This window comes from Lissotriton helveticus, chromosome 5_1 (assembly GCF_964261635.1).
Source record: "Lissotriton helveticus chromosome 5_1, aLisHel1.1, whole genome shotgun sequence".
NCBI lineage: Eukaryota > Metazoa > Chordata > Amphibia > Caudata > Salamandridae > Lissotriton > Lissotriton helveticus.
Window position 1 is genome coordinate 758,354,915 of NC_136065.1, and position 17,496 is coordinate 758,372,410.

The window sequence follows — 17,496 nt, forward strand, 5'->3', positions numbered from 1 at the left end:
CCGACGACTGTTGCCCACTTCAAACTTTCACCACATAGCATTGCATTGTGCTCATCTGTGAACTTCATTTACTAGAATGTTAAATAGAAGTTTAATTGCAAAAATTAGGAGCTAATTTGCATCGTTGATTGAATTTAAAACCACTAGAATAGAAATGTAGCAGATTATTTTCAAGCAGCATATTTGAATTGCCTTACATTTCAAACAGTTTACTGGACCAGATCCCTGAAATGTTTGCAGACACAAGGGAAACCGAAACAGTATTTGGTCCCGTCATCCAAGCAGGATTGGAAGCACTGAAGGTAGGCTCTTTTTTTATCAGCTTCGAATTATGTACTCTAATTTGAATGTTGATTGTTGTGAGTAATTGCTTTAATCCTATGAAGAAAGGGTGCTTTATGAAATTTAGGTCCTTTATTTAAATAAAGTTCATGGTGTGTGGAAACGGCTACAGCTTGTCTATCCACAAGTGGAAAACAAACCTAGATGCCCAAGAAAAATAGCAATTTCCGATAGGAAGAAGATTTTTATATAATAAAAACAGTTTGTGTATTGTAGTCCGTAGAGAGGCTGCAGTAAGCAACATTGTTGAATCTGTAGTTTTAAACGCATTTTTTGAAACGCAGTGCTATATAAATGTTCATGTCTTTGTTTATTTGTATTGTAAGGCATTACCAGAAATGTTAAGTTTTCATTGGTCCCGATCATATTGAAACGCCCAACTATAAGCCTATAAACATATTGTAAAAGTAGTCATATTTTATTTATCTCCCGATATTTGTTAAAGGAGCATACATTCGCTGCATTCCTTTACTGCTAAATAGTTATTAGGAAGAGCTTTAGCTTTCTTAGTTGCCTCGTGTTATCAAATCTTTTAAAAATTGTAATAATTAAGTGCTCTGAGTGTGATTTGGATCGACTCTCACTGATGTACATGGGTTTTTCCATGGTTTGCCATTGCTTGGATGAGCTGCTCATCGCATTTTGAAGATAGTTAAATTCTCCCATTTGTGAATCCAGTTAGGTTGTGGTGTTGGCGGAATCAGTACGCCATCTGTTGAGATACAGTTGCTAAAAGTGAAGCCTGGCGTATTCTTTGGTTTTCTTTCCTCATAAAATGAAGTGTTAATTGCCGAATACATTTTTTTATCTAGTGTTTGCGGTTTTGGTATTTAGCCTTTCAATCAACCAACAACTTTATTCGAGCATTAAATATGATCATAAACGCAGATACATAACAATCATACATAATATTAAAACCATAAACTCATTGTATTTAAATTCTGGTCCCATTATATCTTTAATTCAAAAGGTCATATGCCTCCTAACACAAAGAGCTCTCCTAATAAACGACCTAACTAAATCAAATCAATGATGAGCTCAGTGTCAACAAATAGAACTGGCCTACATCTAGCCAACCCTGTCAAAACACTGTACTATTCAGTAATCGCCCTTGCCCATTCATGTGTTTTGTTTTACTGCCGTGTTGGACTTGTGGCTTTTTTGTAAAAAATAAATTAAAAAGTTAAGTCATGCGTGCACATAGGCTTAAGTATATCAAACAAATACTTCCATCTTCAAAAGTGTCTACAATACATTATTTTGCTTTGGATGCCTTTTATGTTCATCTCTTAAAACACCAACTCCATTTTATCACTTCTTTTCATAACACTAATTAGAACATTGGAATGTGGAGCACTCCATTGAATACAATGGAGTGCTCCGAACTTCTATGGGCCGGCTAAGGCCCCCAAAGCAACATTCTAATGTTATTTTCACAAAGGCTTCTCGGAGCCCGGCGTAGCTGGGCTATACTGACAATTAAAGTCCTCCTGCTCCCTTGTTAAAGGCCTTCGCTTTCGGCTCGGGCCTTTAACGCTGGAGCGAGCCTTTAATAGCCGGTATAGCCCGCTTTGGCGGGCTATAAGGCTATATTTTGATCATTCAGTCGCTCAGGGAATACGATCTACTGCCAGCTTTCATTTTGTAGTTTTCCTTTCAGGATTGCTCAGGGGAACACGATCACCCAACTGTTATCAAATACTTAGCATAACAAGTAGCCAGACGTATTAACTTTGCTAATGTTTATTTAGGTTTTAGATCGGTTTTATTATTTTCAATAGAAAAGTGGTAGATACAATAACAACCCATCTACATCCACTGGCCGGTGGTGATTCATTGAACTGCAAAGCGTGTATGTAACATAGGTGGGGAGGATCAAAGGAGACAGTGATCGATAAGGAGACACGAAGAGTACTGAGTATAGAGAGGGGTAGCAATACCATTCAGAGCCTGCACTGGCAAAAGTGCTTTAGTAGGCATCAAATGGTGTTTAATTCCCCGGTTAGGCCAATGTAGCGAAGCAACTTATTTCTTACATTGTCCTCACAAATAACATTTCAAAGCTGTGACCTTTTGCATACATTTGCACGCACAACAATGTTGGATTGGTTTCTCTGAAACTGAACTTGTTTTACATCTAGCTTCACAGACCTTTATCACAACACCCTAAACATCATGTTCGAGGCATGTGGGCTGCTGAATTCATATCTTTTGCATAGATTGCCGCCTAGTGTTGGGTCCGGATGATTGCACATTGTTGTCCTGGAAGAGTCTTCGAAGTATCACGAGATAGGTGGCTCCTCCCCTGGACTACAGTGCGCATGGGCATCGACTCCATCCCCAGATTGTTTTTTTCCGCCATTGGGCTCGGATGCTTATTTGATCACTCAAGTTCGGAATCAATAGAAACCTTTCTTTTTGGGCCAAAGGCCTTTACTATATCGTCGGTATTGTCTTGCGATCGGTGCCCAGTTCTGTTCCCGCTCAGTTCCCGAGTCGGACATCCAGAGGAGTCGCGTGGCTCTTCTGCGCTGGAGGCCCGGTCGACGCCAGAGGCCTTATTCGACGAACCATCATGGAACAGAGCCCGTTCAAAAGGTGCCCCGTGTGCAACTCGAAGTATCCTCACATCGACGTCCACCCGGTGTGCAACAAGTGCCTGTCGCCGGATCACGATGAAGCCAACTGTATGGCTTGTTCTCGTTTGCACTCCAAGAAGACGATTCGACTTAGGCGCGCAGCACGCCAGGAGGCCCAGCAGACGGCACCTGACCCGGTGAACATTTTTGATACCGAGGAAGAGGAGGCAGACGAGCAAGAAAATCAAGAGCCGATGTCCAATCCAGCAGCGGAGATCGACTCCAGCTACGACGCTGATGTTGAAATGCTCGATACTGAAGAAATCGTCGACGAGGTAGGAGACCACGATGGGGCCTATGGGGCCATGGAAGATAGCTCAAGTGAGGAGCTATGCCCAACCGCCGAAACAATTCATACGGCTCAGGTCGAGGGATCGCCACATGGCCTTACCCAAGATCTTACACTGGGTTCTACAGCCTCGCCTCCAGGCCCGGCTTCGGACACTTCTAACGAGCCACAAATGGTGAAATCGAAACCGAAAGAGAAAGCTTCGGTGTCTACACAACCGAAAGCACTGGAGGCGCCATCGAAACAAAGTGCGTGTTGCTTTGGTCGGCTCGAAGTCTTCTGAACTATCGGCACCGACAAAGCTTAAAAAGGTTATCGACCCGGTGAGGTCGCTAAAGGGTGTCGAGCTGAAGACTGGGACCCCGAAAACACTGGTGAAGGTCGTCGACCCGAAGAAATCGGCGCCAAGGGCCGTCGACACAAACAAAGGACTCGGAGCTCCAAAAGTTGTCGATCCTGCGCGTCGGACGGACAAGGCCAAAAGCAATACAACTCTCGAGTCCGCGCATGGCGGTGGCTCGAAGGAACCTGTCGAGTCGACGCAGCCGTCCGCCTCCTTCTCGAAGCAGGTGTCGGAATCGTTGAAACGCATTTCGGAGAAAGCTTCGGCTGTCGGTCCCAAGGATACTTCCACGCCGAAGCCTGCCACCAAACATCAAAAGTCGCCGGCGCCCATTCAGTTTACGCTGCCACCAAAAGTGGTGCCGAAGGCCTTCGCACCTAAGACGGTCGTCGAGGCATCCATGAAGGTGTCCACGGGGCCAAAGCCTACACCTGCGGTTGTGGGCACAAAGCATCGACAACCCCTGCTTGAGGAGCAGTCTGAACAATTCATCGACGCCGACACGGGTAAACTTTCTATTTACAAACGAAAGATTGCCCCGGCACAGCCTATGGAGTCCTACACAATTCCAATAAAGAAGAAGAAGGATTCCACGGCTTCACCCGTTCTTGTCGAACTGATAGCTCCACGTGGACAGGAAACTGCTCCTATCTCGCCCACTTACTCAGATGTGGAGGCTGGGGAAGGTGACTATGATGAGTACAACTACCCTGCCGACACCGATCCTGAGGATCAACATGACACATGGGCAGATGCTTCTGACCCAAGAGATCCACAAACTGCCCCAGACACTCAGGTGTATAACGTGAAAACATTACCTACTGAGGACTCAGCAGCATTTAATGCGCTTATTGAAAGGGCAGCCAAAAATCATGATGTCCAGCTCCATGCTGACCCTATTGAGGTGGATTTTTTGTTTGACACCTTTTCCACCTCTGAGAGGACCGTAAAGACTCTGCCAATGCTTAAGGGTGTATTAAAACATGCTGGAGACATTTTTAAAGAGCCCACAAGGGCCAGGGTTATAAACTCCAGAATTGAGAAGAAGTACAAGCCGGCGCCTGGGGACCCTACCTACATCAAGGGCCAGTTGCCGTTGGACTCTCTAGCTGTTTCCAATGCCCGGAAGAGGGCAAACTCACAAACTACTGGTGATGCTCCTCCCCCTGACAAGGAATCTAAAGTGCTAGAAGCATCAGGGAAAAGGGTGGCGGCTCAAGCGGCCAATATCTGGCGCATTTCAGACACTCAGGCACTCTTAGCCAGATATGACAGGGCACATTACGATACACTTGAGACCCTGTTACAACACTTGCCAGGTGAATATAAAGAGGCAGCAGAGATGCTCATACAGGAAGGAAAACTCATCTCAAATGCTTCTATTAAGTGCGCACTGGACGCAGCAGACACCGCGGCCAGGGCCATTAATACCAGTGTGATGTTACGGCGACAGGCCTGGCTGAGAATCTCCGGGTTCAAGCCGGAGATACAAACCACCATCCTAAATCAGCCTGTAAACCCTGATCACTTATTTGGACCTGAGGTGGACACCACCCTAGAGAAAATCAAAAAGGACACTGAAGCTGCGAAGTCTATGGGGGCTCTCCAGTCGCAGCAGTTCAGGGGTGGTTCTTTTCGTCGCTCAGGCAATAGAGGTGTTTTCAGAGGCCAGATGTCCCAACAAACACAGTACAATAAGGGTGGCGCGCAAACCACGTACACCAAACAAAGTAGAGGTGGCTATCGCGGAAACAGCGGCAGAGGTCGTGGAAACAACAGCTCCCGATCCTCCGCCGCCAACAAACAGTGACGCCTTGTCACTGCCCCCGACCATACAACACCGGTCGGGTGGAGACTCAAACAGTTCCTGCCGGTCTGGAAATCCATCACCACAGACAGGTGGGTCATAAAGCTTATCCAGTACGGTTATTGTCTGGAGTTAACATCCACTCCACCCAACATACCCCCAAAACACCGTCCTATGTCCACAGAGCATTTGCACTTATTGCAGCAGGAGGTACTCGTCATGCTGCAAAAAGGGGCAATCGAGCTCGTGCCGGTGGAAGAAATAGGCACAGGAGTGTACTCCTTGTACTTCTTCATCCCGAAAAAGGACGGGTCCCTCAGACCCATACTGGACCTCAGACCCCTAAACCAGTATATTCTATCAGAACACTTTCACATGCTAACACTGCAGCAGGTTCTAACGTTGCTCAATCAGGGAGATTTCCTCACCACATTAGATCTAAAGGATGCATATTTTCACATTCCGTAACATCCGTCACACAGAAAATACCTCAGATTCACCATTCGGAATCCGCATTACCAATTCAAAGTCCTCCCTTTCGGAGTGACGACGGCACCCACGGTGTTCACAAAGTGCCTGGCGACAGTGGCTGCACACCTCAGGAGACAACACGTTCACGTCTACCCTTATCTGGATGACTGGCTTGTCCAATCAAAGTCGGCCCAGCAGTGCGCCGCCAACATGTCCCACACCATTCGCCTTCTTCACGATCTGGGATTGTCACTGAATTACCCAAAGTCACACCTTCAGCCCGCCCACGTACTGCAGTATCTGGGCGCAACAATAAACACTCTGGCAGCCACAGCACAGCCGAATTCAGTGAGGATCAACAGCATTCAATTGCTGATACAGAAATTCAGACCGCAACACTCGATCCGGCACGAGTGTTCATGCAGTTGATAGGCATGATGGCCTCCTGCATCTTCATAGTCCCGCACGCGAGAGTACATATGCGTCCGTTACAAGAGTGCTTAGCACATCAGTGGACTCAGGCTCACGGACAGTTCAGAGACCTAGTGTTGGTAACCTGTCGTGCATACAACTCTCTGCATTGGTGGAATCCACACAACCTTTGCAACGGACGACCGTTCCAGGAGCCTGTGCCACAGATCATCCTAACGACGGACGCATCTCTCCAGGGTTGGGGAGCTCATGTACTCCACTACACGGTGCAGGGACTATGGACAACGCAGCAAAAGAAGATGCACATCAACCTCCTAGAGCTGATGGCAATCTTCATGGCAATGAAGGCATTCAAGGTACATCTGTGCAACAAGGTCGTGTTGATCCGGACGGACAACATGACGGCCATGTACTCCATTCAGAAGCAGGGAGGTACACACTCTCCACAGTTGTCTCATCTGGCCCAGAGCATGTGGAAGTGGGCCATTCAAAGGAACATCTTCCTCATGGCAGAACACCTCCCAGGCAAGGGCAATCAGATGGCGGACCTGCTCAGCAGGCACAGCCACCAAATGCACGAGTGGGAGATCTATCCATCAGTACTCCACCCATACTTCCAGCAGTGGGGTCATCCAGAGATAGACCTGTTTGCCACAAAGGAAAACGCCAAATGCCAAAGCTTAGCCGCCAGGTTCCCGCACCCACAGTCGCAGGGCAATGCGATATGGATGAACTGGTCAGGCAAATTTGCGTACGCTTTTCCCTCAGCGCCTCTAATACCGGTGGTGGCACGCAAGCTGAAGCAACACTCGATGACGCTCATCCTGGTTGCTCCAACGTGGGCACGGCAACCATGGTACACCACGTTTCTAGAACTTTCCGTGGTACCGCATCAAAGGCTGCGCCTCACTCCCATGCTTTTGACGCAGAGCCATGGCGACATTCAGCACCCAGATCCGCTACAGCTCAACCTGGCGATCTGGCTCCTGAGGTCCTAGAATTTGGCTACCTCAACTTGCCTCCCGACTGCATGGATATCATACGGGAGGCAAGAAAGCCCACCACCAGAGCATGCTATGCGGCAAAATGGAAGCAGTTTGTCATTTATTGTGCAGACCACAACATCAACCCGCTTGACGCGTCTACGCACAACATCATTTGTTATCTGTTACATCTTTACAAATGCAATCTGGCATATGCTTCCATTCGGATACATTTATCCGCCATAGCCGCTTATCTCCAAAACAGGCAGCAGCTCTCACTTTTCAGAGTGCCTGCCATTAAAGCTTTTCTGGAAGGACTCAAACGAGTCATTCCTCCCCGGACCCCACCAGCTCCTGAATGGAACCTTAATGTGGTCCTCACCCGACTGATGGGTCCACCTTTTGAGCCTCTACATTCATGCGAGATTCAGTTCTTGACATGGAAAGTGGTTTTCCTGATAGCGATTACATCACTGCGACGAGTTAGTGAACTCCAGGCACTAACTATCCAAGAGACATTCATACAAATTCACTCCAACCGGGTGGTGCTGCGCACTAACCCTAAATTTCTTCCAAAGGTGGTTTCACAGTTCCATATCAATCAGACTATTGAACTGCCTGTGTTCTTCCAAAATCCTGAGTCGGTGGCGGAGAGAATGCTCCACACTCTTGACGTCAAAAGAGCTTTAATGTATTACATTGATAGGACCAAAGATTTTAGGAAGACAAAACAACTCTTTGTTGTCTTTTCTGCACAACACAAAGGCAACCCCATTTCCAAAGCAGGTATAGCCAGGTGGATCGTTAAGTGTATTCAAATTTGCTATCAAAAAGCAAAGCGCACTTTAACAATCCCCCCAAGGGCACACTCCACCCGCAAGTTGGGGGCCTCCATGGCTTTCCTTGGAAATATTCCTTTAGAAGACATTTGTGGAGCAGCCACTTGGTCTACCCCACACACATTTACAAACCACTACTGTGTAGATGTGCACTCCAAACAGCAGGCAGCTGTAGGGCAGGCTGTTCTAAAAACACTTTTTCAAACTGCTGCAGCTGGCACAGGCGGCCGCCGCTAATGGAGGGACTGCTATGTATTCTATGCAAAAGATATGAATTCAGCAGCCCACATGCCTCGAACCGAATATGCTACTTACCAGTATGCATCTGTTCTTGGCATGTAGGGCTGCTGACATTCATATCGCCCGCCCTCCTCCCCGGCGCCTGTAGCGGTTGCAGCACTTACACTTACTCTTAGCATGGTCATCACTCACGAAGTAACACTCCATCTTTGCCCCAACGGCTAAAAACAATCTGGGGATGTAGTCGATGCCAATGCGCACTGTAGTCCAGGGGAGGAGCCATCTATCTCGTGATACTTCGAAGACTCTTCCAGGACAACAATGTGCAATCATCTGGACCCAACACTAGGCGGCAATCTATGCAAAAGATATGAATGCCAGCAGCCCTACATGCCAAGAACAGATGCATACTGGTAAGTAGCATATTCGGCACAAGAGCTCGTTTCTTACGACAAATGTCATCACTATCTTCATCCACGAGGTGACAGGGCATTCTACATATATCCACAACATTACTAATCTATGCGTACATCGCAAGGCTGCTTTCTATTCTAAAAGATTCACGTTCCAATAGATTAGTAGAGGAGGTACTTCCGCTGTCACTAAGGGTTCTTGCATGCTGAGAAATTACCAAGCAGCAGTCTGAATCTCGTGAGGGGTGTCCAGTTTGTGACCAAGATGGGGTCCTTCACTCTATCCTATCAGGAAATGGTGTTGGATCAGCCCTTGGGAGGGATTCTTGGCTTTACACCTACGCACACTCCAGGTACACTTAAATTAGGGTCCGCATCGTAGGAGTACGTCAGATTACTGGCTTGTTTTATAGGCCTGCATATATACGTTGCTTTAATGCCATGGTAGAACTCTACCTATTTTTAACGCTTTTGGGGCTCATAATCACATTTATCTGCGTCTGTCTCCTTATCATTGCAGCACACGTATTTTATGCAAGAATAACGGTGGTTCAATAAATATTATTGAAAAATTCCCACTGTGTATTCTCTTTATATTTTCTCTGAGAACAAGACAGTACAAGTGACTGAGCAAAAGGTTCTGTACTGTATTTCTTGCAGCTAGGACCCCACTATCGTAAGGTGGTAGAAGAGGCCAGAGAGCAGGGTCGTCTGTCTAGAGATTGGAGACATGCGGAAATGGTGGTGTTCCACCAGCCTGGTAGACCTCCTGATCAACACGCGTCGTACCGCCCTATCTGTCTCCTGAACGTTGAGGCCAAGATTCTGGCTAAGGCGTTGGCCACATATTACCTCTTTCTTCCATCCCGATCAGGCCGGGTTTATGCCCAACGGGCAACCCGACATAATATTTGTCAGGCGCATGTTGCCGTTGCGACCATCCAGGGGTTGGGGGAAGGAGCATTGCACTTGCGGGCAGATGTGGACAGGGCATTCGATTCTCTTAGCTGGGTGTACCTCTTCGCACTCCTCCGCAGGTTGAGTGCATCCTGTCCTACCTGACCTTGCTATATACAGACTTCATTGCATCTGTGCACGTGGCAGGCATTGGCGTCCGCAGTGGGGGGGCAAGGAGGGGCGTTTGCCCCCCCCTGGAGTGACCCTACTTGCCCCCCCTGCGGACGCCCATGAAAACCGTGACTTCAAGACGGGGTTCTCACTCTCTTTCCTTTCTGTGAAATGGATCCAAAAGATAAAGACACTTTTGCTGGAAATGTCATATTTTTCTGACATTTTAATTCCAAAGTGCAGCATTGGTAATAAAAGGCTAAAAATATGAAAAATAGATAAATAACTAAATAAAGTGAGACAGAGTGGTAGCAAACTGGCCAAACTGATTTTATTCACACTGAAACACATTAGCGCCACTTTTACAGAGTTTGCCAGTGAAGCGCTATTTTTGTTTTCTTGTCTTTGTTTTCCCTGGACTTGGAACTTGTGCACCAATCCTGGAGGTACTGCAATCTGTGGATTAGAAAACAAAATGTGTGCTGCGGCTCTGCGTCCAGGGACGTGGTCTTTTTACCCTACTGCTTACGTTTTGTAAAGGTTATAAGCAATGGCAACTGAAATGGCTCCATTCAGGGCCCTGTAGTCGTGTCCTTAACTTTTCAGGCAAAAGCACTCACTGATTTCTGAATAGTGAGTGCAAAAGCATTAAGGTAACCATGCTCCTGCTTAAATTTCCCATGGTTTGCTAAATTTGCATTCCCTATAAGTGTTTGCTTTTTCCCGGATGTTGTTACTTTTTTTTTTTGTAGGCCGCATATTGCTCTTGTCTAGTGCGTAATTTAAATTGAGCCGCATCCAGGTGTTTATAGCGGGCAACAATTGGGTTGTAGTTGAAGACAGTGGGAGTTTTTCTCAGTGGGGCAGTACGGTTTTCAGTGGGGGAGAGGATGTGGCACTTTGGTCAGAGCTGCTGAATTTGGAACTGGGAACCAGGTTTAGCCTTAAAAACCAGCCCACCAGACCACTCTCCTGCGAGAGCACAATCACATGCTAGACCTTAGAGGGCAACACAACACCTTAGAAGTCCTGGTGTCTTCGCACCAGCAGGTGGACCCTAGCATGACAGTGTAGGTTAACCTTCAAGTCTTGTCCACCACTATCCATACTGAAGTTCACCTCCAGTCTTGCGGGCAGTCCTATGAAGCAGCACACACTAGAACAACAGTCACTGAGGTCACAGGACCCTTGAGAACGACCAGCTCTAGGGCACTGCAACCAGTGTGACCACACCGGGTGCTGACTTTAGGTGGAGGCATCATGTTTGCAAGTATATTATGGTTTTAAAAACGCTTGCTGCCTCCTTCCTGGACTCCAGCAATTTTCGGCAACAATAAAAATGTCATGATGACTCTGGTGATTAATGTTCTTCCTAGAGAGAGATCAGAATTTTGTCTAGTGGAAGTTTTGACTCATGGAAAGGTAGCTCAGAGGGTTAATGTACCGGCTGCAAAGAACTTGCGCCATGCAGATCACAAAGTGCACATAATGTAAATAGGTCAGTGGGCTACTGCTTTTGTCAGCGAGATCCTTTTGCTACTTGCAGTTTATAAGGTAAAATCCTAACTTAGAACAATGAGCTATTAACTGTCATCTAAGAGCTGCATACAAACTGGAAAGTATAAATGAGAGCGTTATGTTTCCCCCCACCCACCCCCAGTCTTTGATTATCCTTATGTCCCAAAAAGTGTTCTTTTGGACAGAAATCAATTCTGATTATTAAGGAGAACCCCAACCATGGTATTGCGTTTTAAATTCCGGGTATTGTGTTTCTCCAGACCAATCACTATAAAACTATATGGGCTACTAGTATGGTTGTCATGTGACTCCTACACCTTGTAGTCCTTAGTCTTATGTAACATTTTCTATACAGTGATTTACACACAGATTGATTGTCTCTGTGTAATGTGTGTGATGTAAAGTGCTCTGACACCCTACAATGGTATGAGTGGCGCTGTAAATCAAATTAAATGCATCTGAGAGAGAGTGGTTATGGAAACTTGGGGGGCACAGTTAAAAGGTGGTAGTGAGGGAATCCATGGCAGAGTTGGTTATTGGGGGGCACTAACAAACATTAATGCACAGGACACCACCAGTGCTATGGCTGGCCCTGCCCTTGAGGCCAGTCTGCCTCACCCATAGGTACCTCCATTGGCCTTGTTTCAGCAGTAGTAGCTGCAACTCACCAGGGATTTGCAATGCAGGATTTGCACACACACCAAACTAAGTTTGCAAATTTACAGTCACCCGGCTTCATTCACAAGCACTTTTAACATGTGAAGCCTGCTGTGGGGGCTACTAAATTATGCATTAAAAAAAGGCTGCACCGTAATGCAGTATATTTTCAGATATTTTATTATTTTGACGTGTGTACACATGCTAACAGTCTCTGGAAAGATTTTGCCTTATTAGTACCAGTGTAACATACAAACTCAGCAGTGAGAAAGGTGACCAGTCAATCTTTACAATAGGCCATCCACTCCGCAGCAACACATGCCACATTTTATATTCACTTTTGATATATTTGAGCTACAAACAATTTATTAGTTTAAATGGTCAGATCGTGCAGCAGATCTTGCATTATGAGACAAATATGGCTGAGGCATAATTTTAGAGAAAACATTTGCAAACTAGGATATTTTGCCATTCATGTTTGAACTGCTGTTGTGGAAAAAGGGTGAAGTGCTGATGACAGAAACTCCATGGCTCGGAGACAAATGGCTTGGGTTTCCACATTTTATCGTATTTGGTACATTCTGTGATTAGAAGCATATCCCACTTTGTGAATATATTTTAATGTCAATAACTCTTTATAACCTTAAATAATCATGTCTATCCATTGGTTGATTAAAGTGGGCAGTGAAATGCCAAACAAATCCTAAAAATTGGGATGTCTTCATGTGAGAAGTTGGCCTGATAGGTGATGTTTCCAATTCTGGAACCACCTGTTATCAGACCAAACAATCCCTTATGGTGTCTGGTTGTAAGTCAACCTTATTAGACAAGCTATCCTAGGGGTAGCATGGACTAAGCAGCCTAAAGGCTTAACTTAAGAGGTCGTGTTAAGCGTGCTGTTTTACCACATACAATCCTGTAATATCAAATGAAAGGACACCACACAAGTATATATTATAAAAATATATGTATTTATTACTAAAAACAATCCCCAGTATTCTTTATGAATAAAGGGGCACAAGCGTTAAATCAAAAGCACAGTATAACATACAAAGTTGCACAAATATGGATGAGGGCGAGGGGCCACTCAGACCATATACTAAACAAGTGGTATAAGAGATACCAATCGAACAGTGGTTAGGCCTAGGGCCTAGGGAATCGCTGGGAGCAGTCGGGACAAGCAATGCTGAAGTCGGGAGAGGCCCACGGGATTCGGGTGCAGTGCGGAAAGCGCACGCATGCACCAATGTTAACCAATGGTGCGTAAAAGTTGTAAAGTTAAAGTTTAAGGACACTTCCGCTGAACCTAGAGGAACAAAACTTAAGACACAGACCCTAGAGATGTGTACCAGTGTGGGAACACCGGCGGAGCAAAGTTACCTCACCCACAGGAAGCGGGTGCACAGGGTCGAAGTTGAGTCGGGTTTCGTCACGCAGGCTCTTGGTGCTTGAAGCTGAAAGGGCTGCAGGCGGGGTGAAAGAAAAGTGTCCGGTGGAGTCCAAGGGTGGACTCAAGTCGAAAAGTACCTGAAAGCAGAGGGGACAGAGTCTGGGTCACTCAGCAGTGACCAGGGTGGAACCAGGACGGAACCAGGCAATGTCGGGCGCAATCAGGTGGTCGTCGAGGAGCTTCTCTCCGCTGTCACGTGGGCTCTGGGGCATCTGCGACGTCCAGGAGCGGGTCACGATCTGTCCCACGAGGGCTCTCACCGTCGGCGCAGTCGGCTTCAAGTTTGGAGCAAACAACACTTGGCAAGAGCAATCCACGCAGAACCGGGAGATTGCTTCTCACTCGAACCAGGAGGGTCAGAGTCGGGGCTCCTTTTCAGGGGAGCTGGTGCAAGTCTGGAGCAACCAGAATCGCAAGTCGATTTTCAAGTTTCGTCGGCACAGGGGCCACTAGCCGGCTGGCAAGTGACCGGGCCAACACGTTGAGCCAAAAGTAGCAGAAGGGCCCCACGCAGCACTCGGTGAGTGTAGAGGGGTGAGCTTCGGTGCAAGAGTGGCTCAGTGTTGGGGCTTCTCAAACCCCGGTGTACAGCTTCGAGGGTCACTCGTGGGCTGCACGGTCAGCGTCTCGTGGTCTTTCCAAGATGGCGTGCCCCACGCTTCCGGTCGCCTCCACGGGTCTCAGCTCTGCAGGGACTGTGGATCGGGCTGTTGGAGGGCAGGCAAGCTTGATCTCGTCGATCTCAGTCGCTCGAGTTCCGGCGGGAACTGCGACAAAGCAGATGTCGATGGCTGGATGGTGCCTGTTTGCACAGGGTGGTCACTCCTTGACCACAAGGGAGATTCTTCGGGATTCTACGTCGAGTAGGATGTCGAAGGGTCCAGAATTTCGTTTCTTATGTTTCTACAGGATAATCTGAAGTGCATTGGCACTGCTCCCAGTCTTATACTAATTTTGGGGGCTGGATTACCTGCTAGGTCCCCTCCTATGGGTGGGACCCAGGAAGTGGGTGGATACACCCCCTTCCTTTGATCCAGGCCGCCCTGGCACGAGGGCTGGAGTGCCCCAGAACCGGTTTGGCCGGATTATGCAAGGGGCAGCCTTGTGCACCCCAAGCAGTGTCTGGTTTCTTTCAAACCTCCCTGCTACAATCCACTATCTCCTGTCTGGGGGGGTGTAACACCTCCCTGCGACAGGAAACCCTTTGTCCAGGCCCCTTTGGCTGAGTTTCGGTCAGCTTCAGGGGGTCAGACTCTTGTCTGTGGCAGAGGCATCCATTTTGTGGATCTAAGGTCCTTTTAGAAATTAACCGCATTTAAGTAAAGTAACATGTCTTACCCCTCTAGAGGGGTGGAATGCTATCCCCGTCGCCAGAACTGGTGAGGGGATAGTATTCCAAATCGTATGACACCTTACACGACATGTTTTGATAAAGCCAAACCAGAGTTGCTATATAACCGCGAGGATTATAATGCACTTAAGAGTATATGGTATGGCATTATCCTGAAACAGCTTAGGGAGTTGTTCCCGACAGCTGCAGACAGGCTCAGCTCATGCTAGAGCTCCATCTCACATTAAACCACGCACTCTGCCTCCAGGATTGATGAGGCCTTCCATAGGAGTTGCTCACAGGTTTATATGTGTCCAGATATAGGTTTGGATATAGGTATACTATATCTAAGTAAGGGGTGCTTACACCACCTTACCCCAGCTGAGTGATCAGCCAGTTGTGTCAATTTAAGAACCAGCCAGGGGTGGCAAAAGTTATGCTGCAGCCCCTGGTAAGCCTTGGTGGCCCCTATGCCCTGGGCACCTATAGTGCATTATACAGGGGCTGACAAGGAGTCCATTTCCAATTGTGGTATGTGCCTATAGCACATGTATCATTAATTTAGTGAGAGAACAGCAGGCTGGGGGTCTGATCAGCAGGCCCACAGCCTCAGTAGTCGAAAACCAGTGAAACAAAAAGCAAAAATTTGGGGTGACCATAGGATAGCAGACCCTACTCTCCTACACTTCACATTCTGGCCACACCTCTGGCTCCACCCACAGATCCAATCCTTGGGTTATTCCCGCCATTTGATTCTCCGCCCACTGTTCCCCTACTTTTTTTCCCCCACTTCGACCACTGTGTAAGGCTCAGCATCCCTGGACCTGTGATGTGCTGCCGCTGCGGGCGCCGCATGTGCCACACATTTACGGTGCCGGGCTTCCGCATAAGGGAGCTGGCCATTATTGTATCCCTAAACGTGGGCACGTTGTCAGTTTGACATTGACTACACGTAGAGGGACTCTAAGTTTCTTTTAAAAAATATAGCTAACATTTGGACCTATACATTTTATTTTGTATAAATTAATTGAATGTGTGTAAAATTTAGCACTGCCCAGGGAATTCTAGTAAAGGGAGCACCCATTGGCGAATCACTAGCGTTTGTGATTGCTGCATTATTTATTACTAACTTTGACGTTGTGCTTTAACTTTGGATAAAAGTTATCATGAATTCTAGCACCAAGAAGCCAATATTGGTAAATATGTGTGCTACAAATAATCCCTAACATACACTGTGCATACAGTATATTTAATCTGGTGCTTTAATCATAGGCTGTTTTAAAGTAATCTGATGAAAATCGAATCTGCTGAAGACAGCCTTGATTGGTGTTGGATCAAGGACCCGGAAGTCTACACACCTAGCAGACAGAGATAAAGCACCTTGTCAGAAAGTTTAGCGTTTTCCCTACAGGTGGTGTTTGTTGGCCTGTGGCAGGGTCAGTCACATGTCCTGGACTCCTGGCATTTAATTGAGTCTATCCCAGTTCTGCGCCCCAGTGTTTTTTATGCCCCACCTGGCACACATCATGTTGGAGGATGGGGATGACGTTAACATTTTGCCCCCCCCGGAAAAATTTCTGCGGATGCCACTGGTGGCAGGCTCTGTCTCCTCCACGTTTTCTATTGGACGAGGCAACAGACAGGGTTGTCCACTGTCTCCCTACTTGTTCACTTTAGCGATGGAGCTCCTTGCTGCCTGGTTGCGGATTGACGCCTAAGTGACCGTTCTTGAATGGGCACACAGACTGTTGGATCGTATTGCTCTTTACGCTGATGATGTGCTGTTTTTTCTTACCGATTTAGATAGGACGGGACCGAGGCTGGTTCGCATCCTGCAGATTTTTGGGGAGACCTCCGGCCTGTACATGAACCCTCGGAAGTCTACCCTCTGGGTTCTTGGCGGCAAGGGGGGCCTCGGTTCTTGGGTGTCTTCCGTTCAGGTAGTATATGGGGGGTGAAATATTTGGGAGTGTTCTTATTGGACTCACCTACCACATCATGGTATAGAAATTTGGCTCCTGTATGGGATCGCGTGCATGAGAATATTAAAACTTGGTCCCATATGCCCCAGTCTATATATGGCTGGTCGGCCATCTTTAAGATTGTCTCGCTCCAGCGCTTGCTTTATCAGTTACAAAATCATCCAAATCCCTCCCAGATGGTTCTGTCAGGTTAATGCGGCCCTGGGCCAGTTTCTCTGAGATGGTAGAGTGGCGAGGGTGGCCCTACGGACCTGTTTTCAGTCCACATATTGTGGGGGGCTGGCAACCTCTGATATTCTATCATACTACATGGACTCACACCTGCTTGTCCTCAACGAATGGGGATATGGCCGACTCGGTGTATGCTGTTGAAGGGAGGTGCATGGGGGGGACCATACCTTCGACACAATTCTCTATTCTGCACAGTTGCGCAGCTCCCTGCTATCTACCACAAGGATTATCTTTCAAATCTGGCAGTAGGTGCTACGGAGGATGGGTTGGTGGAATAGGTTGACCCGGGAGACCCCTCTTTGGCGCAATGGGCGCCTGCCACAGCTGGCTGCTCTGCCTGGATTTTGTGACTTGGACAGTATCGGTATCTCTATCCTGAGTAATGTCATGCGAGGGCCTGTCCTGAAATCCTTTCAAGATCTACAAAAAGACTTTCATATACCAAAACCCTAATTTTTTTAA

General features: G+C 47.2%; 1 protein-coding gene across 8 annotated transcripts in view; it reads left to right on the forward strand.

The window, feature by feature from the left end:
• SEC24C (SEC24 homolog C, COPII component) overlaps positions 1-17,496 on the forward strand; it is a 1,539,459-nt gene that overhangs the window by 899,896 nt on the left and 622,067 nt on the right. For all 8 annotated transcript variants that reach the window (XM_078643234.1, XM_078643230.1, XM_078643232.1 and 5 more), the window contains one exon: positions 209-302. In XM_078643234.1, the coding sequence (XP_078499360.1) occupies positions 209-302 (94 nt within the window). The remainder of the gene's footprint in view (positions 1-208; positions 303-17,496) is intronic.